General features: G+C 39.6%; 2 protein-coding genes across 38 annotated transcripts in view; one reads left to right on the forward strand and one right to left on the reverse strand.

Annotated features, from left to right (window-relative positions):
- The window catches only part of TRIP12 (thyroid hormone receptor interactor 12), a 137,037-nt gene extending 120,848 nt beyond the window's left edge, over positions 1 to 16,189 (reverse strand). For 8 of the 37 annotated variants that reach the window (XM_081051243.1, XM_081051232.1, XM_081051229.1 and 5 more), the window contains exon 1: positions 15,299 to 15,428. The gene's annotated coding sequence lies outside the window, so the exon portion shown is untranslated. Of the gene's footprint in view, positions 1 to 7,184; positions 7,311 to 14,360; positions 14,467 to 15,298; positions 15,452 to 15,587; positions 15,759 to 15,912 lie in introns of those variants that run through there. The other 29 variants (XM_081051222.1, XM_081051217.1, XM_081051250.1 and 26 more) reach the window with 13 other exon arrangements.
- A 291-nt stretch (positions 16,190 to 16,480) lies between these two features.
- Positions 16,481 to 23,258, forward strand: part of FBXO36 (F-box protein 36) — a 66,433-nt gene continuing 59,655 nt past the window's right edge. Inside the window, exon 1 of the mRNA XM_081052065.1 lies at positions 16,481 to 16,640. Coding sequence (XP_080908191.1) covers positions 16,545 to 16,640 — 96 coding nt within the window. The 5' untranslated portion in view covers positions 16,481 to 16,544. The remainder of the gene's footprint in view (positions 16,641 to 23,258) is intronic.

Below are 23,258 nucleotides of genomic sequence, written 5' to 3' on the forward strand. Positions count from 1 at the left end.
AGATACCCAAGATGGTTACGTAGACCATGTTTGCATTCCAACTGTGCAAATGACACAGTTCTTATAAATCAGAACTATTGCTTTAAGAAAACCTTAAAATGAAATGTAGTTAACCACCAAGTTAAAATAAATCAAGTTAGTGATAACCAATTCTTTCAGCATTTGCAGTGTCTCCGTTCACAAAACTCATATTCTACTGAGAAGGCTGGCAAACAGCAAATAATATTCGATAATACCTTGAGGAAAATTAAGCAATCAGGAGAGAGGATAAAGATGGGGGAGAAGGGAGAAGACAGTGTTCCCTACCCAAATTCCATCTAGCCCACCTCTCTCTTCCCTGCTAAAAGAATCCCGCCTTTGCGGCACTTGACATCTTGCATCCCAGCATGCTATCAGTTTGGATCAAATAAACTCTTATAAAACTTAAAATAAAACCCTGACTTAGAGGAGGTACAAAGCCCTTCACCTCTGAGAAAGCAGGCTAGCCCCCGGCCCTAGGGGATATGTCTGATGGGGCTAAAGCCAGTCTTTTTCTCAACTGCAAGCTGACAGCCTTGACATCAATCAATGTATACCAAGGGTTCATAATCAGGAGTTCGTGAACTTAGATCAAAAAAAATAATTTCACTAACCTCTAATTAAAATGTAACATTCCCTTCCATCATGAATGAGCAACAAACCACATTAATGACAGTACCTCTGACTTTGCACCGAGAAATCACAGATACGTATTATCGTATCACATTACAATTGTGGCAGACACCTCAAAATATCATTTATACCATCCCTCCTTTGAACAGCTGTTAGATCATGTTATTGTCCTAATAAAGAAACATGTTACTATATTACAACAAACTAGTTACACAACTAGTTTAAGCTAGATTTCAACAGTGTGATGTATTTGGGTTTTTGCCCTATGCATTTATTTTATGAGTTTAAAAATATTTATTGAGAACACCACAGCTTCAGACTGCTAAAGCGTCCATACCACACAAAAAAGTTAAGACTTCTCAGACTTAAATGTCATAACCAAAAGTTTCAAATGAAATAAAACAGAAAATAGAAAATAGCAGCACATAATGGTATTGAAATAGCTATGTACAATATCAGACGGGTAGCAGACTTGATAAGTTATCACTTTGTGAGGGATGTAAATGTGTAATCATTATGTGGTTTAGTACACCTGAAACTAATAAGAAAACAAAATTTTTAAAAAAGACAACAGCTGCACACATAAAGATTAAGTACTGTTCGTGAAATTTATGTAGACATACGTGTATCTACACATATACCAGTGATGCAAAGTAAGGCATTTCATTGACTGCAGATCAGAAGAATGTAAGCCAGTGGTCTAATCCTATCTTTGTACAAAAATACCATTACTTTTTTTCTTTTTTGTCAGAGATATGACCTACTTCTCCCCAATAAGAGGCATTCTCCAGGAATACCTTTGTTTTCTGGATTGAAAAAGACCTCCTGACCTCCTTCCTTCCTCGAATGTGATGGGCATAGTGACTTCAAGCCATGAAAATTATCTGGTATCCAAGAGAACCACTTGCTAGGAACAGCAGAGGAGAAACACAGAGCCTGGCCCTCGCTGGGACCACTGTACAGCTGAACACGTTCTATGAGGAAAAGTCAACTCCATGTGCTCAAGGCCCTGTTAGTCAAGTTTTCTACTACTTGCAGGTGAAATGTTCCTATCAGATAAAAGAAATTATTATGAATAGGGTGACCAAGTAAGGCCTCTTTCAGGGGTAGTGACATCTCAGCCAAGACCTCATGTATGAGGATACAGCCATGTAAGATCTAGAACATTCCAGGCAGCAAGAAGAGCCAGTAAAAGGAGAAAGAAGCATTACAGACAACATCAGAGAGTGATGTTGACCAACAGAGAGTTGGTCAGAGAGTGACCAACAGCCAGACCATGCAGGACCTTGTAAGTCACAAGGAGCCTTCCGACTCTTCCCACCAGCATACACACATATCCCTCGTATATGTACAAGAATAGTTCCCAAGTTAATACAAAATATAAGGGAGGGAAACGCCTCATTTAAAAACTTGGCTTCAGATCCAAAGCTGGTCCTTGAAACATTACCAGTAAGTTTTTTTTTTAATCTAACAAAGGATAAGAAGAATGGACAAATTACAGTTAAGTAAATATAAAGCAAACATTAATAAAAAACTAAATGAAATAGGAAAATGTTCATCATATAACAGCATGGGGGGAAAGCATATAATGTGGACCCATTTTTATTAAAAGAAAAGCTAGAATACAAAAGTTTATAGTGGTTAATATCAGGTGCTGAGATTATGGATGGTTCTTCATTTTCTCTTTTTTTATTAAAATTTTAACTATCACACTGTACTTCATATAAAAAATACATGCCTCAAAAATTACAAGATTTTAAAAATTGCTCACTAAATGTAATGTGGTAACCTAAATGGCATCCTGAAACAGAAAGACATTAGGTAAAATCTAAGTCGATCCAAATAAAGTATAGGTAATAATGTGTCAATATTGGTTCATTAGTTGAGTCAAATAAATCATACTAATGTAAGATTTAACAAAAGGGAAACTGGGTGAAGAGCATACGTTAACTTCGCAACTTTTCTGTAAATCTGAAACTACTCTAAAATAAGTTTCTTTTAAAAAAATGTTTAGTTTTTTCACCTAACATTCTTCAAGAAGGCAAGTACAGATAGGAGAAATCATCAAAGGGTAGGCAACGGAAAAGTGGTCATTTAGGAAGAAAGAAGATACTACATGCTAAAAGTTAGGGGCAAGAGATTTTGTACAATATGTGCAAAACAGACCCTGGCACACAACCGGCCCTCATTTCCTGCAAAAGGTAGCCCTCCTTAGTTTTACTCTTCTCAAAAACTACTGGTTTAAAGTATCTATTTTTAAAGGCCTCAGTCATCTCAACTAGGAGAAAAATGCTGAGAACTAATATACTATACTTCTTAAAATGCCTTTGACCTACCAGGATATTCTCAAAGCCACGTAACGGAGAACTTCATTCACTGTGAACTTACCTACTTACTGGTACTTAATACAATTCTAGCAAAAAGTTTTGCAACTCAACCCCTACTAAAAGCTGGGGGGAGGGCCGGCCCGGTGATTAGGTTAGAGCTCCACGCTCCACGCGCCTAACTCCGAAGGTTGCCGGTTCGATTCCCACATGCGCCAGTGGGCTCTCAACCACAACGTTGCCAGTTCAATACCTCGAGTCCCGCAAGGGATGGTGGGCTGCGCCCCCTACAACTAGCAACCGCAACTGGACCTGGAGCTGAGCTGCGCCCTCCACAACTAAGACTGAAAGGACAAGTTGAAGCTGAACAGCACCCTCCACAACTAAGATTGAAAGGACAACAACTTGACTTAGAAAAAAGTCCTGGAAGTACACACTGTTCCCCAATAAAGTCCTGTTCCTCTTCCCCAATAAAATCTTTAAAAACGAAAAAAAAAAAAGCTGGGGGGAGTAGGGTATGGCATACACGGCACCTAAACGTATCCAAGTCCACCAACTAGCAATGGGGAGAGGCAGGGACGTATCACTGCACAAAGCCCATTAAAAACTAGGCCATTTAGGAGTGCCTATGTGCCAATCAGGGCCGTAAGGCTCAGTATAATAAACAATGTTCACTAATGATGGCCAAGAGTCAGGAACAAAATATTACCCTGCATTCACAACACTATGAAAAGTCAACAACTATGTAATGACTGGGAAAGAGCCACGTGAAAAAAAAATGTGTTCATTGTACTGACATTTTTCTGTTTTTACATTTCTTTTTTAAAAATAAAGCTTTGCATCGAATTTTAAAAGTTTCAAAAGAGAAAACAAATTTATTCCCTCTGATTAAAAAATGAACTTGAAACTGGGTAAAGAGAATATGGCATATCCTTAAATGTACTACTTTTACAACATTTTTATAAGTCTGAAGTTGTATCAAAACAATATCAAAAAACCATACCGCTAAATCACACATCTAACACTGGCCTTACTTATTTGAAACTATATTAGTAGTCAAGGAGACTATAATTAGCAATGATCAAACCTCTAAACCTGGATCAACTGTAGAAACTACACTGTCCCTCAAAAAATCTTTCAACATGTTAGTCCAAATAAAGGATATTTTTCCTTGCAACTTTTAAAGTTGCATTTTAACTGTCCATTAAATTTACTGAACACCTAAATTATAGCATCTTAAAACTAATAAATTCAGTCCACCATAATTTTACATTTATATTAACTGTAAAAATAAATCATTTAAAATAACTATCAGAATGAAAGCTACTACTAAAACTCCTTCTAGGAGCCAAAATCCTAATCAAAAAATTGTAATACAGCAACTACTATTTGGTCACTTACCTGTGAACCAGGCACTGTGCTAAACCTTCGCTCTCTCACTAAAACCTCAAAGGAATCTGCAAAGTGTGTATTTTCCAGAATTCACACATTAAGTTGCCCAAGGTCAAACAACCAGTGAATTAGAACACAAGCCCATCTCCCTGTGCAGTCTGCTAAAACTCTCAAATGATTTCCTTTCAATCCTTAAAACACTGCCATTCAAGTAATTCCAAGATGGTATCAGAGAAATCCATCTACTCTAACCTATCATTTTAGATAGGCAATCAATAAAAGGAAAATAAAAATGCTTCCTCTGAAAAAGAATGGTTACTAACAATAACAGCTGAAACACTGAACACTTACCCTGCACCAGGCATTGTCCAAGTTTTACATATTAATTAATGTAATCCTCACAACAAACCTAGCATACAGGTACTATTATTCCCATTTCACAGACGGGGAAACTGAACCCAAAGTCACACTTTTAATAGTGCTAGAGCCAAGAGTCAGGTCTTCGCTCTTAAGCCACTTACACTAAACTCTATCACCACATTATCTTTAAAACATACAGATGGCACTTCAAATTCCTGTGAACAAAGTAAAAGCAGCAAGTAATATTTTGGAGCAGAGGTTGGCAAACTATTACCCACATGCCAAATTGGGCCCACCACTTCATTTTGTGAATTAAGTTTTATTAGAACACAGTCCGTGGCTGCTTTCGCCTCACAAGAGCAGAGTAATTATGACAGAGATTGCATGACTTGCAAAGCCAAAAATATTTACTATCTGGTCCTTGCAAAAAGTTTCCTGACCCTTGTTTTCGAAGATATTGTGGAAACCCTCCTCTGAACTATTCAAATTTTTATCACTTATACATTTTTATTACTACAAATAAAAATAGCCGCAGCTGCGATTTATTAAATATATACTGTTTACACAGAATCCTAACAGCAACCCATTTTATACCCATGTAAACTAAGCCTCAGAGAGTTTAAATGACTTCCCCAAGATCACAAAGTTAGACTACAGAGGAGCTTGTTTAAATGCAGTGTCTGGTGTCAAAGCCCACATTCGTTCCATATGCCTCCAAAATACATAAATGTGTATAGCCATGGAAAAGCAAATTTTTCTGAAAAAAACATGATAAAAATACCCACTTTAAGGAGAAATGAAGTGTTCAAGTAAATATATGCACAGATATTAATTGGAACATACTTTTGTCTTATTTTCCACTATGTTTATATTTTTCCTGTTACTCCAATTGGGTTTATGAATAACCCAGGGAGACTCAAAGCATAGGAAGAACAGGATACCTCCTCCTATGTAAAGATATGGGACAAAAAACTCATTAAAAATATATACAAAACATATTTACTCAGTACAGTTAACTCTCCTCTGCCACTGAAAACTATCCTCTTCTGATAGACTCTCACCCACCCCCACTACAGTCTTCGTCTAGAAGGTCCAATCACTACCCATCTCCACCCCACCCACCTCCCTTTCCTCACTCCCTGGAGACTGCTAACCTACAAGTACCACTCAGCCAAAGGAAGGATTCAATAGAGGTTAGTTGCTGCTATTATTATCCATGAAACCTTTTCTTAGTATTCTTACCCCTTCAATCTCCCACACCAGAGGACTGATCTCTAGATCACCACAGAAAGTGATCATCAGCAAAGTAACAAGAAACTGAATTTGGGATTCGATGTGCTCAAGCACACATGTATGCAGATAATACAGCCATTCTAAGAAATACCTTGGTAATATTTTTTATCATATGCTCTATTCCAAACAGCTAGTCACTTGATGAGGCATCTGAATCAAGTCTCAGAATTCAGTTTAAGAGTTTTTATGGTTTTGTCCCCAAGTTTACCACCCTCCTCATGAGACTATAAACCCAAGGCCAAGGACCGCATCTTATATATCTTCATAATCCCAAATCTTGACCTGGGACTTGAAATAAAAAGTGTTCTGAAATAGAACTGGTAATAATACGTACCAGCTGCTTATTGTTCATACACATTAATTCTATCTCTACTGCTAACTTCAAATTAACTTCACTGAGAACAGAGATATCTTAAATGATTGTTTTTCTAGGCTTGAGAGTATTGCTAACACAATTCAAGCTACACCTTTAGAAGATAAATGCAGTAAGCAGATGCTGAAACCAAGATAATTTCTTCCTTTACGCCATGATTCTACTAGCCCTTAAAACAGAAATAAGTGCAGAATTTTTTAGAACTATCATTTTACTAAGTCCTTGAATTTACATTCCTTAAAAGAATTACAGATCAAGCCATTCCTAACTTTAAAACTCTCTTAATATGGAAACTTTCCAAACCCTTTATTATTGCATTAAAACTTTAAATAAACTCAGCAGGTATCCTCAAAAAGTCTTAAGTTTCTCTAAACATAGTAAACTCTCAAAAGTTAATTGTGCATTATAAATTAATTTTCTTTTTTAGTAACAAGAAACAAAAACTTAATAAGCTAAATGTAAGTAAACACAGGAATGAAGTAGAAGGCCCACCCCACAGAAGAGAAAGAAATGCTATTTCAGCAAACATTAAGTTTACCATTCCTTAGCTGATTCAAGAAATATAAATTATCATTTAAAACAGGTGCTACAATGAAGATCCCAAATGATGGTCTATTATCTCCTCAGTAATTCCCCTCAGTAGTACTTTGTGTAATGAGAAGATACCTGGGGAAAAAATGGCATGGCCTAATATACAGGCAGCTGAAAAGTAATCCTAGATGGTTAGAAGAGGCAGAAGCAGATTATCTTACAGAGCACCACACCAAAGGCTGAAATTCCCCAAGTCTTACCTCATAGCAGCAACTGGAGGGCAAAACTTTTCAAAAGGCAGGGTGAAGAGTAGAATTAAAAAGGAGATGAACTCTGCAATTAACAGTCTAGTTTTCTGAGAAAAATACTTCAGGTCAAGAAGTAAAACCCAATACTAAAGTTCCTAAGGACAGTTGAGAAATCATTTAGCAAACAGGTCTGATCACAAGGTTAAATACTGAATCTTCTCAAAAATCAGACTAGTTGTTGCCATCTACTGGGAGAAGGGCACAAATGCTTTTGGATTTGTGACGGATGGGTAAAGATCAGGTCAAATTTCCTCTTGAGACTAAGCAGCTTTCCCTAAGTGGGTAGAAGAAATGGAAATACGTGCTTCATAAAGGAAAAAAACAGGAAGCTGCACGACAGTCTTGCAGAAAAACGGCACTCTTGCCTGCTATAACAGTAAAATATACAGACTTCACAAATGTTTTTATTCTCAAGCACACAAATCCCCACAAATTTTGGACTATACAGCCTTAACAAGTATTATTTTAAGTCCTAAACTTGTACCAACAGTGAACATCTCTGCTACCTCCGCATAAAGAATCAAATTCATTTACACTGCAGTCATCAAAGTCTACAAGAACAAAAGCTGCTAAGGAAAGTTAGAGATTATGGCTACCAGACCCCTGGATAAAATAGTATTCCCTTTATCTTTATTTCCCCTTCAGCCACCTCCTAACCTCATTTTCCACCTTTGAAGTCCTGTTCTAATACTTTTAGAAAAGTAAAAGGGATAACAAATTGTCTACTATGACATCAACCCGAATGCTAGGCAAATATCTTATTAAAATACTGAACTTGATTAAACTGGGTAATATTATTTGCCCTTTTTAAAAGGATGTAAATACTTAAACCACAATTCAGTTTTGTTTTAAACATTATTTTTACTGCATTAGACGCTAAGTTTTTCCTATACACGAGACTGCCAAACTACTGTGTACTCACAAAAAGTGATGTATTAATTCTCAAACTGAATTTAAAAAAAAAAAATCTCTGAATAAACAATAGTTGAATGTATTAAGACAAAATGATTGCCAGCTTCCTCTAACGGAAGAATTCTGTGACTGGACAGAGCGGTGGGAGTCATTTAACCAGCTCCTGCTTATTGAACAAAAGTATTTTAACTATTACACAGGGAAACTGAACAAGAAGTCTTACCTCCACTGCTTCTATAACCCCAAAGCTTACCAGAAAAACCCTTATATGCAGTCTTAGAAAAGGAAGTAATTTCATAAAAAGATAAACAAGATCTAAAAGCACTTTTATTTTCCTTTTCAGTTCACTTACAAATTAAATATTTTGTATACTTTTCTCATGTTGTCACTGCCTATTCCGGAATCAACAATAAATTCAACATGTCTATCTGTTAAATCTGACTTCTTAATCTCCCACTTAAGAACCTCAATAATCTCAGCCCAAATTTCCTGTTATTTCATAAATGTGGACCCTCTACTCCAGAGGGCCAGTTTATTAGGGCCATTAGACCCTCACAACAGTTAGACCTTTATGCTCCCCATTCTTCTATACCTACCCAAACAATCAGGGCCAGTTCATGCCCCTCCTCTCTCCATGAAGTCTTCCTCCGACACTTCAACCCAGGACTGAACCACTCTCTAAACTTCTGAGTACCCACTATATAAAACTCAACTTTGTACTTAACAACAAATATGCACACTGTTATCTGCGGTGTTCTGTTGTCGTAATTTGAACTCATCTGCAGTAAAACACATTTTAACATAAAAGATCTCATTTTATAAATCTCTTATTTCGCCTCAGCATTCTCCAAGAGTAGACCTTATATGGAACCAGAAATAAACACACAAGTTGCTGATGAAATATGTGTATAATGAAAGTGCTTCCAACAATTCAGTAAAGCCAAAAATCTTGCCCTAATTTATCTGTTTCTTAATTTAGATTCTCATTATCATGTTTTCTCAATGCAGGAAGCCTGCATTTAGAGTATCTATAGAATACTTCTGTATGCTAAGTATTATATGCTATATATAGTTATCAAGTAAGTTAGACAAGGTAAGTGATTATCAACTAAATGAAACCTCACAGAACTCAGGACAAGCACTATGGTTTAAGTCCCTCCTGTGTAACTCCAGCACAGTCCTGGTGACAGTAAAGCACTCGACAGATATGTATTGGTAAATCAACTTTCATCTAATAACATAATCCCCAAATGCTAAACCTGGGGTAACCAAGTTACTAAAACAATCTAGAGCCTTAGCAATCCCTTTCGTAGCTGACTGTAACGAGCCTAACTCTGAAAATTTTACATTCTAGGATCCTCCACTCAGCTACCAAACCCTGAAAATATAGCAAATTGACAGTGAACTATGGCAAATGATGCTAGTATTATTTCACAATATAGTTTTTCAATGTGGCACCAAAATGAAGTCCACCTATGATGTAAACTGCTTATGTTAGGAGTGGTTGGCACCACTGTGCAGATAGTAAAAGAATGAGACCTCTACCCCAAGAAGCCAAAGATCTAGTAAAGAAGATGTAAACAACTAATTATGTAAGACAGCCCGAAAGCCCTAACTGAAATAGAATGTCATAGCAGGGAGGAGAAGGGAGAAGAGAGTGAAGAGTAAAAATCCTACAGGAGCTCCTGGAGGGAAGCGTGTATAAGCAGTGAGAAGAGACACAAGACGGTGGAGGACTACCAATCCAGGTAAACAAAACAATCAAAGCCAGTGCAAGAATGCTGAAGTTCCTGGGTGTGTCCAGACAGGAACAAGCAGCTTAATCTGAATACAAGCAAGCCAAGGGTACAAAACAGACAAGATTACCAAATACTGGGGCCATAGCAGAAGTTAACGGTATTTTCATATATTTGCTGTTTACAAGGCAACTATAAGCACTTGGCTTTCGAGAATTTTTAAAAAGGGAGGGGAGGGGAAAGGAGGAGAGGCCCTCCATATGATCTCCATGAACCAGCTCTCTAAGGACACAAAGCAGCTTAAATTACAACTGAACAGTGAATTTCAGATGGCCTATCTGTAAAAACTCACTTTGGGTTTCCAGGGCATCACAGATGCTTATAAGCAGAAGGACTTCAAAGTGAGTTAATTTGACCTTAAGAAGATGGCACAAGGTACATCTCTTTATTCAGAATGTTGCCCATGGGTAGAATGAGTAGTTTTGAAGTCAGGGTAAATAAAACTCATTGGTTATGACAGCCAACAAGTTGATTAAAATACACATTGTAATGATGTAACTTCAAGTCGTGAAGGCTTGTTGATAGACATTTCAGCTTACAAATAGCCTTCAAAATCCTGGATAGGTAATAACATCACATTTATAGAAATAAATACACTCTTTCTAAAAAGAAACAAAGAGGATAAACTAAAATGATGTATAAAACTCAGTTTTGTATTTAACACATATGCACTTTGCATCAAAATATATTTAGGTCCTCAATGTCTCATTTAGATGATCAACTATTATGTGCAAATAATGTACAATCAAAAAATATGAAATGGCTTGCCCTAATATTTTAATATGTATGATATAAAGTAACTTGCAGTCTCTAAAATATATACCAATATATTAAAAAGAAAGTCCCAAAATCTTTTTCACATTAAGAATGATCCAAAATGTTTATCAAAACAAATGGGACATTAAACCATTACAAAATATTTTCATTTACAGTATCATTTTAATCTCACAACACTTATTTCTTCAATAAACATTTAAAGAATTCTTATTATAGGCCAAGCACTTCAAGGAATTCATAACCAGCTATGGAATACTACTGTATACTCAAGTATTTTCAAGTAGGATAACTACAAATACAATACAGAGGGTGACAAAAAAATGCATACACATTTTAAGAAAGGAAAAACTTGTATTAAAATCGTAATAATATATACCTATAACAAACGATGAATACAAGTCATGTGCATATCATACATTTTTTTGGCACCCCAGTACAAGTATGTTCCATGTAGAAGGGTGTTACCAAATGAGGCAATCAATGGTCAACGCTGCAAAGAACCAGTGGAGGAAGGGCCCTGTGTTCCAATCCATCTTTGTAGCCTAATTTCCTAAATACAGTGTTTAGCATATAAATTACAATTAACTCTAGGTTAGGTGGCAATAAACCACATTTTTCAGATTAGGCAATTGAAACTCACCAAGGTTAATTATTTGCCCAAGGACAAAGATAGAAAAGGCATAGCCAGGATTGGACTCCAAGTCTTTTACCTTCACAACAGATACTCAGTTAAATAGTGCTGTCCACTAATGAAAGAACACAGAGTAGCAGACAGCTTTTTTATACTAAGCCACTAGAATGACTTTTTAAATCAAGTATAACCTCAAAACTGACTATGACCAATAGCTTCTACACACTCAAAATGAGTTAAGTCTGAAAAGGTTCCTTTTTCTTCCAGCCACACCCATTTAATGAAACTACAAAAAACTCACAACCAAAATCTACAAGGCGTCAGAGACAAACCATTAAGCAGACAGATCATCTAGGAAAAACTTCTTTTGCCAATAACCTGAAACTATCAATAAGTGAGCATAGTAAACTTAAAGAACTGCATTTTTAAAACTTAAATTTATTAGAGTAACATTAGTTAATAACATTATATAAGTCTCAGGTTGTACATACAAGGGAACTACATTTTCTAAAATCCAGGAAATTAGCCAAGTTAACCTTTACTTACACCAAAATCAGGAGCCTGGGGTCAGCATCAGGATATTTATCTATTTACCACAAATGAACAGCCAGCACCCAATAAGTACACAGTGAACCAGCAGACAAGGTAGAGACTGTAAAGAACAACTGCTAGGAGTTTATGCCTTTCAGAAATTTGTAACACAACTATTTGAACAATACACAGGCACTAGAAAAAAAATACACAAACGTAAAGCTAACATTACATGTTAAGAACTGCAAACACCAAGATTATATAACAATCTATTATATACTTATTGCATAATATCCACCAAATTCTCATTCCTGCACTCTATCCAGGCACTCTGATGGCACGGTAGTCAGGAAGATGTGAAGAAGCTATGATCACTAAACCAAACAGCATCTGAGGCATCTGTTGGGGCCAAGATCTTTTCCAAGCAGGAAGAATGGTTTCAAAGTTACCAAAACCAGGCTAACATTATTGGTTTGCAGTGGAAATGAAAACGGATATTATTTTCAACCAGGTTTATGAGACTACCTTCATGCAAAACACAGTGATATTAGATATTCTTTGCCCTCAGGAAGCCTATAATGCAGTCAGGGAAACAAAAGCAACATATGTCAACAAATTTAGCACTGTAATCCAAAAACGAAGCATACATAATCAAGAAATAACAGGAAAAGTTGTTAAGAAAGTGATTTGAAGGGATGAGTTGAAATGAACCTAAAATGATTCAAATGAGCAAAAAGTCAGGCGGGCAGCAGCAAGGACTTGGGTGAAGATGAGATGCAACAAGCAGGTTGGTTTTTCAACTTGAGTCCACCAAATTACCTCAGAAAACAGAAAAATAAAAGGGCAATTGTTATCATATTTGCTCAAAAAGATCCCCACCCAACCCCTTAAAATTAAAAAAAAATATATTAAAGATTCAGAAATGTTCCTTAACTGTAGTCTCTGATAGTAGAAATTCCTTATTTCTAGTAAGAAATTTCAATTTCTTAAGAGCCACAAACCAAGAACAGGTACATAGTTTGTCAATAATAAAAATGTAAAGAAATTTGTCTAAAATTTTTCGAGGACTAACAAATTTATTCAGTAGGCTGTATGGCGAAAGTTATCCAGCAAGCGATGAAAACAATTATTTTAAGAAACAGGAACTGGGCCCAAGTTCCATTGCCAATTTAAAGTAATTTCAAATTATAAAGTGCTATAACTTCTTCAACCTACATCAACGCTTCCCCCCATCACCACCACTGGTAAGAAACTATATATATTTTTAATGATCTCAAAATAGCTAATGTAATTTTCTGAAACTAATAATATCTTACTCTTACTTAGCAGCTTATAGTTTTTCACAGCCATTATATTCACTAGGTCTCTCAAACACCCATTGAGGTAAGATAAGATAGTGATCACCCACCCCCATTTTACAGATAAAATAACTAGAGACCCAATAGGGTAAGTGAATAGCTCAAGGTCACACAGCTACTTACAGGCGGGGTGTGAATTCCCAGGCCAGTATGTGTCTTTAAAATAGGATCATAAAACCTTATCTAGATAACATAAATCCAGTAATTTTAAAAGTTAGAATGGAAAAGTACACATTGCTTCAAATTTACTTTGCTAGAAATCATTGATTTTACCCTGGCCTAGCATAGCCTTCATTTTTTAAATATTATTTTAGTTTAGCACTTTCTGGAATTCTAACTGCCAAAAGTGTTATAAAACTTTTAGAACTAAAGTAAATGAAAAACTAAAACAAAAAGCCTGTTCATGGACACAGTCTAAATAGTAAATGTCAACTGAGCAAATGTGAAAAATCACTCAAACTCCTGAAAAACTGGAGAGCGAATGGAAACAATGATAATCTTAATTATAGGTCATCAATTCTTATGGATTACTGGCACATTCATAGGAAGGCAGATGTGGACAAAGCCCACAAACCCCAACCATGTTAATGTGCTCTCTTAAGCTTAAAATAAATGAAAACTCCCCAAACAGCCTCACCAAAAAATGATATAAAAGCCACATTAATATTCCTGGGGCTGAACATGGAGCAAGGAGTTTCAAAAAAATTAGAAATTGTGTTTACTCTAAAATTCACTTAGTACTGATCTCTTTGCATGATGTAAACGTGAAAACGAGCCTCATTAAGACCCCCTGCAACTTATTGTCTCTAAACCTCTGCTAATTCCACGCCTCAACCCTGCTTCCCTTCTCCACTCCCCTCCCCCCAACCCCCATGTAAATGCGACACACACAGGCCTCACATATATAGGCCTCTTGCCTTTTTCTGTAACAACTAGGACCTTTGTTCCGAGCCTCGGTTTTTTACCCCACTCAATAGCTCTTTCAACTTTCTACCCCGTATTACTTGTTTTGTTTTTAGAGAGGAGATGCTGAACCTCAACTTTCCGGGTCTTTAAGAAAGGCAACGCCAAAAATATCTAAGGAGCCTCGAGAGAGAACCAGAAAGTTAAACACACCACTCACGGGCCTACAAGACGGCAAAGCCCGGGGATCGGGTGCTTCGGCAGCCCAGGCGAGCTCGGGGAACGCCGGCGAGGAAGGGGACAGCACGGGGGCAGTTGGACGTCCACTCGGAACAGATTCACGGCGCCGCCGAACGTCCTCCCCCACCCACGCCCGCACACGAACGCGTCCACGCTAACCCGTTCCCTCCCCCAATTAGCTAACGAAGCAATTAAAGCAGACCCACGGGCAGACGCGGCGCCGAAGCCTAACCCCCCCCCCCCCGACAAAACGGCGTCACCAAACGCCAACCACCCCAAGGGGTCGCAAGCAGCCCCTGCCGCGCTCTCACCGCTCGAGAGGAACCAAAGCCCCCCGTCCTCCTGCAGGACTTGAAAGGTCTTAAGTTCTTCCTCCCGCCCCCGATTCGCCTGTGTCTGTCCATCTTCAATAATTTTTCCCCTCTAAAAAAAAATGTAGGTTTTTCTGTTCCTCTGAGGAAGGGAGCGACACGGAGACCAGGATGGGGGGTCTCACAACCCTCGCTGCTTGAAGTCCCCTGGAACTTGTTTCTCAACTAGAAACCCACCCACGGTGGAGAAGGACGGAGAGAGGGAGAACGACACGGACAAACGTTAGGACAGGTTTTATGTAACCCCCCGAGAAATAAATCGCCCGGCTCGCCCTGAAAGCTAACGCGGCTGGAGTGACCACCGGTCCGCCTCCCGCCCCAGTCCCGGACCCTCGGTCCCCAATTTCCACTCGGAGCTAAAGAGGATGCCCCGCTTCTCGGTCAAGTTGCTCGGCCTCTTTTCATGCCCGCCCCCCCCGCCCCCGCAAGGCTGCTCCGTCGTCATCCTCCTTCAGCCCCAACTTCCCACGGCTGAAAACTGCCCCGCGCGGACCTCGCCTCCGACCCGCCCGCCCTCGACCGTCCCCCTCGAAAGGAAACCCCTTACTGCGGCTAAAGTCACTCCGGCCTCTCCCTCTCTGACCCTCGCTTCCCACAACTGTTGTCACTCGAGCTGCTCCCTAGTTTCCATTTCCGGGCCGTCCCCGGCCCGAGAGCCTCCTCTCTCCCGGTTTCCGGGCCCCCATCCCATTTCCGGGGAACCCTTGCCGTCTTCACACCCCACACCTGCACTTCCGGCCCCCCACTTTCTGCCTTCCTAGACGCCCTCCAAGCTCCAAAACCCACTTCCGGCCCCCCCAACCCCCGCCGGGCTCCCTACGACCTGCACGCCTTACCCGGGTTCCGTGAAGGGCCCTCCTCGCTGCGGAGGACCGGAGGGGGGGACCCAGCGACCCCCCCGGCTCCCGCCCGGTCCCGGTGCCTCCGGCCGCCGTCTCCCACGAGCGGCTCGTCCGTCAACCCCCAACCCGGTCCTTCCGCGGCCCCGCCGCCGCCGCTGGGAGCAGGCCGAGTGGGAGCCGAATCGCGGCGATGACACAACCGGGCTTCCTGGGACTTTCTGTTCCAGCTCCTCCCCACCCCCGTCGCCCCCCCCAAGCCCTCAGCACAGCCCCCTCCCCCCGGGCCTGGCCTCACCGCTCCCAACTGCGCCCCCGTTACCTAGTTGAGCCCCAAAGTCTCCGGTCCGGACTCGGTGGCGCGGCAGCAACTTCCACTCGCTCCCCCCACCCCCCCCGGCGGCGGCGGCGGCGGCTCCTCCAGTCCCTTCAATTATCAGCTGAGCCGCAGCACCGCGCCCGGCGTGCGCCTCCGCCCGCGCCGCCTCCCTCCCCGCCCGTTCCAACACCCTCCGGGAACTACTTTTCCCTCCGGCTGCGCCGACGGGCACGTCCGCGGGACAGGCCCCGCTGCCTACTCGCTGCCCATCGCAGCGCCCCTCCCTCCCCCACCACCCGGCTCGACTCCCCCAGCCGCTCGCGAGCTCCTCCCGATCCCTCCGAGGGACCAGGAAGGGGAATGTGTGGCTTCGCTTGGTATCCCTCCGCCGGGGTCACCCCCTCCCCTCCGTGGTAGCAGGAACTAATTCCCCTTCGGGTCACCAGGGACCCGAGGTGGGAATTTCACGGATCAGGGTTCCCGGTGACCCTTGGAAAAGGGCAGAATCACCCCAAGTCAGAAACCCCCTATCAGCTCAAAAGCGGGGTTCGATTTAAACTAGGGCTGTGGCCCCATGACCTCAATCAAACCCCGCCCCTTCCTGGTTGTCTTAGCGACGGCGGTGGCGTCCCAAGATGGCGTCGTGGCTGCCGGAGACTCTGTTCGAAATTGTAGGAGAAGGCCCGGCGCCGAGCAAAGACTATTACCAGTTATTGGTCACCCGATCCCAGGCAAGTGCGAGCCGCGGTTTACCCTCACTACTAACTCCCTGTCGGCTCCAGTGGAGCCCGGAACACGAGCCTCGCTAGGCCGAGGGACTGTGGCCCGCCGGAAGCGTTCGGTCCCAGCTGCGAGCCGGGAGATTTCCCTCGTCACGTCGGCCTCCTCGGCCGGTCCGGCGGCTCGCCTGTCCCTTCGCAACCCCAGCCTGGGTCGTCCCAAGCAAGCTTCCTTTGCCTACCCGCGACGCCGCCCGCTCCCTTCCTGCCATCCCGGGGTCCTACCCGCAGAGTTCCCTCCGCACCAAGAGACAGACAGGCGTCCCGGGCTTGCGTGCAGCCTCACCTCAGCGTGGGAAGGAGGGAAAGAGAGACTCAGCCAAGTGTCCCGAGGAGGAGCCGGCAGGGGAGGGGAGAAAGAGACGAGTTCTTTAACGGGGTAGGACTTAATCTGGGGGGGGGTTAAAATCTCGTGGTCCTTGCGTGTACCGCTGCTGCATCATAACTTCTCTCTGTCTAGGAGGAACTGGGCGTGGAGAGCTTCCCCCTTACCTTTTTGGAGCCTTTCTGTCCCATGGAAAGTGTGAGGGGGGTGGTACAAAAATGTTTCAGCTGCTCTGCGCGTCAGCCCCACCCATAATGACATCTGCTCCACAACAATTAGACCGAGGATTCTGTTATCGCTGGAGTAAAGTCACCATCGGCCTGTTTATATGACTACGTTAGCTACTGAAGGTGGGCTTTTGGATGATTTATTGTGACCGTGAAATGATCGACTGGAAAAGGGCCTCCCCTCGGAACACGTTTCTGATTCCAGGCTGAGATTACGCTTGTCACGGAAATAGATACTCGTGCACCTTGCACTCTAATAGACAGTATCCTATGAAATGAAATTTAGAACTTTGTATGTATTTGTTTTGGTGTAGGTATTGAATATTTTATCAGTTTTTCTAAATGCCCTTGAATAAAATAGGCAGAGAATGGTTTTTTTTTATAGCTTCCAAAGCACCTTTTAAAATAGAAATAATACCTATTTTATTTTTTAAATCTAAGATGTATAAACATTACAAATGTAATATTAGTATTACAATGTGATAGCCTGTCAAGGTTAAATTTTTAATTAAACCTTTTTCAGGAATTTTGACACATTTAATTGGAATTTATTAAATGCTAAAATTTACGTTTTTTGTACATTTTTTAGGATTGCCTCTTTTCTATTCGCTTTAAGATGTATGATCCTAAGAATTCTTCACTTTCTAACATAAGTGATTGAAAGCAATCATATCTTACCCTATTCCTACTTCATTTTCCATTTTCATTTACTCAGGTAAGAATGTTCTATTTTTTACTTCACAGCCTTTTCCATAATCTGTCTTTAATTTTTTTTTTTTTGAGCATTTCTTTTTCTTGAGAGTCTGGCATTAAAAGTGTACTATGCTCTAATGTCATAAGCCTCAACAAGTTGAATACTTGTTTACCTTTACCTTTATCTCCTGGCATTAGTTTTCCCCAAGAATGCTTCTGTTGTTGATGTGTTTCAGACTTTGCTCTCTAGTCTAGCTTGGGCAAGTACCTTCCTTTAACTACTTTTTTATGAAATCCTTCCCCCTCCATTCTTAATTTTTCCTTTTTTCTTTTTCCTTTTTTTTTTTTTTTTGCAGATCAAAAACTCTTCTTTATTTTAGGTCCTGTTCTTTCTGTCAATTGCTTATATGTGAAATCCTTCCCAAGATCTGATCCATTTTCTTTTTTAAGCAGACTGAATATATTCGCTACAATTCTATCACTGAGTTAATCTCAAATCTGATTAATTCACTCTTTTTACAGTAAAATTTGTTGTAAAAAATAGTAAGCCAAAAGAATAATCTTTTCAGGCAACTGTCTGGAGAATATGCTATTTTCTAACCACAAGATAAATTTTCTAAGTCTCAACACAGGAAATCAAACATCCAGTAAGAGGCAGTCTGACATAAATAAGTACTAAAAGACTAGAATTAAATGTGTTTTATAAGATGGACTTTTTTCTGGAGTGACTTTCTGAAATTGATTCTTGTACATGTTTTCTCTCACTTTCTTTCTGCCTTTATTCCCCCAAATCTTGTGTGTTATCCAAAACATGTCCCAGATTTAAATGGATCCTTCCACTCTGATTCTCTGTTTTATTCTTTTTTACATTTACTTTTATTGGCTTTAAATCTAAATGGCTATACATGTAACATGCATTTGAAGACAGGTATCTCTCTTCATTAGTTTCATACCACCATTGGCCAAGTCCAGAATATAAATGTACATAAATATTTCCTTTACTTCCTTGCTCATACAGTAACATTAAAAATAAGTTTTTAGGTTTACACAGGCATTCCCAGTTAATAGCTTGATGCCATGTTTTTGGGTTTTTGTTTATTTTATAGAAATTGGACTTTATAGAATAGAGCTTGGGGTCAATGTAGTTTAATGCTCCCATCTGATCTTTATAATGATGACTGAAGGCTTAGAAAAATCAGCACACTGCTTTCTAATATTTACCCAATTCTCACTCTAGTTTTAGTATAGTATATATGTTGGGTTCTAATTCTTTGAAAACTGGTAGTTCATAATAAGTCAAGGCTGGAAAGAACCTTGAATTTTATTTAGGCCAGGGATATTTCACATTTAGCTTCTAAGAAAGCGTTAAGTTGTGTTCCTGAATGAAGATCCTTAATTTTAATCAGCAACTTGGCATTTACCATGGGGATACAAAATATAAGAAGATCCCTGCCTACAAAAGATTTATCATTCATTCAACAAATATGTGTGAACACCTTTAAATACCAGGTACTATTCTAGATGCTGGGAGACATCGGGGAACCAGAGTCCCTCTCATGCAGCATATAATACAGTAGATAAAATATAGTTAGTGATTTGATTTATATAAACACTTAAATGGTTGGACTTTTGCATCTTTTTTAAGTCCAAAGGAAGCACATAAGCAATTGCCAAGTTAATGAATAGCACCAACATTTTTAAATCTGTGAATCCAGAGGAAGCAAAAATCACTTTAGAATGGGAGGTCTAGGGGGGATGTTTGAAAAGTATTTTGAGCTTGAAATTCTGTCTTTGTCCTCTCAAAATGAAAGTGTTGCTTAAGGTGGTCAGAACTAGTGGCTTAGGTTTAATGTGATAAATGCTGGAAAACTGCTAGAAACAGTAATTGTACACGAAGTAGATGAGAACCGGCAACTATGGCCTCTTTCAGCTACTAACACACTAGTGGTCGTCCCAAGACAACCATCATGTTCCATTCACTCCAACAGATGAAAGAAAGAAGAATTGGAGAGTAGATTAGTCTTATTTTATCTATCTTACTAAAGTCTATTCCAAACTCTAAAAAAGATACCTGAAGCTAATGTCATCTGGAAAAAAAAATCCAAAAGCTCATTCCCCCAAAACGGCAAATATTTTTGATATGCTTTAAAGTTATGGTAGCACTGACAAACTGAGGTCACATGCCAGCCTGTGACTATAAACTTTCATCTCAATGACTTCTGTAAAAGGAATTAAAGAAAATGAGACTTGGTGGCTGTTCGAGAGACTTTGCAACAAAGAATTGTGCCAGTGCTATTTCAAGCCACAGACCAATTTTAAAGATTGATAAAGTCTAATAAAAATGTTAGTACACCCTTTGACCCAGCAAATCCATATCTAGGATTTTATATCCAAAAATGCTTTCATGTGTACAAAGATATGTGAGCAAGAATGTTCACCGAAGTAAAATAATTGTATAAACATCTTCCTATAGAATACTACGCAATCTTTTAAAAATGATATGATGGATATCTTATTTATTCGGTAGACCAAATAAAATCTTAAGAAAAGCACGTTGCTGGCTTAAAAATAGTAGTATGATCCTGTTTAAAAAACGAGTTTTATTTAAATAAGCATTAGAGGGAAAAGCTGCAGTGATTTGCTCTTAGGGATTACTTTCACTTTCTGCATTACATATTTCTGAAAGATCTGAATTTTTCTACAATGAGCATTTACTTTTATTATCAGAGAAAAGCAATAAGGACTTAAAATGAAAATATAAGTGGTTACTCTTACTCAGAGAAGTTTCCCTACTTTGTACCAGCTTCCACCTCCCATATTAAATGATGGGCAGCAAAGATGATATCACCAAAGATCCTGCTGGGATTTTTGGAAGGGGGGCGGGATTCTAATTCTACAAATTTAGATGGGGTGCAAATGGGTTAATGGTTACTTGTGAAATTTTAAGGAGATGTCCTGATCTTTGTTTTTGTTTTCAAGGTAGGTAATAATTACTAAAGGATTGCCTTCTCTTGCCTTATTGGGTGTGAGATGGTGGCACTAAAGAGCTAAAAAAATAAAAGATGTTGAGAGTAAAATAAGGCAAAGCTGGTGCACTGATGTAATTAATATATAGATGATGTATTACAGAATTGTACACATGAAATCTCTGTAACTTTACTACCAATTGTCACCCCAATAAATTTTAATAAAAAAAAAAGCTGGTGCACTGAATAGGTCTATTAGCCCTCCAATCAAACTTAGAGAACAGAATTTCTCAAGTAAATTGAAATCATATTAAGTAGACACGAGATTGTACATTTTGGGAGCTGGATGGGATGCAGTCAACTTGATATCCTGATGATATTTTCTTAGGGGATCAGGAACCCTTAAATCATGCTCTGTTGTAGGCCTGCTTCCCATATGAGGTCCCCAAGATTCAAATATCTGAAGAAGATAAAGCAGAGGAGAGTGAACAGGTTTGTATCTGCTTACTCTTTCCTTATCCGTAATGGAACCTTCCCACTGATGGAACTGAATGTCTGTACAGACCTCAAAGCTACATTGCCTTTCTGCCCAAGACCACCAGCAACAACCCGTGTTTCCGCGAAGAACTGCTGCTTCTTTTAAACCCAAAAGGCAATGGAATGCTTTCATTTACTTTCCTCTTTCTCGTCGTTTATGGCTTGGCTTACTCTCCTCCTCAGCTATCTCCCACAGTCCCTTGTTTTCCGTCTGCCCTTAAACGATAGGTTTTCCCCTTCTTCACTGCAGTTTAGAACTTCCAGCCCCACCCTGCTCCAGAAAGGTTTTGTTTTTCCCTGTCTTTCTGACAGCAGCACCTGCTGTAAACATACCCTTCCCTGCCCTACAGGTTCAGCCAGGTCTTGTCCTTCGGCGTTACTCTTCTATTCCTCATATCTGACACACTTCAGAAAAATGATTCCCAACCTGTGACACTCCAGGTCGTGCCCATTAGAGTTGTGAAATCTCTTTTGATCCAAAATTGACATTCCTTTGAATTTTTTTAAGTAGCATGTGGCACTTTTTGGAGAAGAGGGATAAAATAATACAAATAATGTGATTAAACTATTAAAAATAACACTATTCAGAGCTTTACCATATTATCATCCAGTCATCAAGTGGCTCCTAAATCCTTGTTTCAAAATTACATGACAACCTGACATAGCTCCATTCTCATCTTTTGCCAGGTAAATCGTTCATTCAGCACCTATAGACCTACTCAGTCTGGGCGCTTAATTTGGTCTCACCCTGCCTTGACACAGATTTGCCTCCTAATTATATAGGGCAGTAGAGCACTTAATTGGGAGTCACTGAGTCAAGGATCCTTTTATTCTTCCTGTGAGTCTGCAAGCTCTTGACCTGGGGCAAGACACTTAATTTGTCTGGGCCCCAGTTGCCTAATCAACATAATAAGGTTACTAATCTAAGAGATCACTAAGGTTTATTCCATCTCTAAAATGCTGTTTCACATGAAAGTAGTGTTTCACCCTAGAGAAAGCACTGGATTCTTTTTTATTTTATTTTTTTTAGAAAAATTGGGTTTGTATCGAAGATTCTGTATTAGTAGCTAGCTGTATGACCTCATGTAAACCTTCACCTGCCAGAGTTTCCATTTCTTCATTTGTAAAATGAACAGTTTAACTCTTGGCTACTTCACAGATACGGTGAGAATCAAGTAAATATAAAAAGCATTCTAGGCCAGTGTTTCTCAAAGAGAGGTTTCATGATCAAATAAGGTTGGAAAATCCAAGATTACACACAATTCTATTTGCTTCTCTTCTCCAGAATTTCTCACAGACTTTAAAATCCTACTGTGCAACATGAATCTCCAAGAGGAGACTGCATCATGGAGTTCTTCCTATGGTCATGTGACTACAGAACCCCCTTTGCTCTGAGCATCTCAGGAAGTGAGGGTCTCAGGTTCTTTGAAAAATACCCGGTAGTGTTTCTGGTATACGACAGCCAATGCTGAAAAAAGATTTATATGGCATCGTCTTCCAATGACAAATTGGTCAGACTTCACCTTTCAATGAAAATGATTGTAGTAACTCATTAGTCATCTCACGATTTTGTTATTTATTTCTATAATCAGCTTATATTTCCATAAGAATACCTAGTGATGTTTTGATTGGGATTACAATGAATGTATAGATCCATTTGTGGTAAATTGACATCTTTACAATATCAAGTTTACAGTCCACAAATATAGTATATGCTTCCTTTTAGAAATTTCTAGATATTCTTTAATTTTGCTCAATGACTTCTTATAGTATAGGAATCTTACATATATTTTATTAGATTTCTAAGTGACTTTTCTATTTT

The sequence above is a fragment of the Rhinolophus hipposideros genome (genome assembly GCF_964194185.1).
Source record: "Rhinolophus hipposideros genome assembly, chromosome: 6".
NCBI classification, from domain to species: domain Eukaryota; kingdom Metazoa; phylum Chordata; class Mammalia; order Chiroptera; family Rhinolophidae; genus Rhinolophus; species Rhinolophus hipposideros.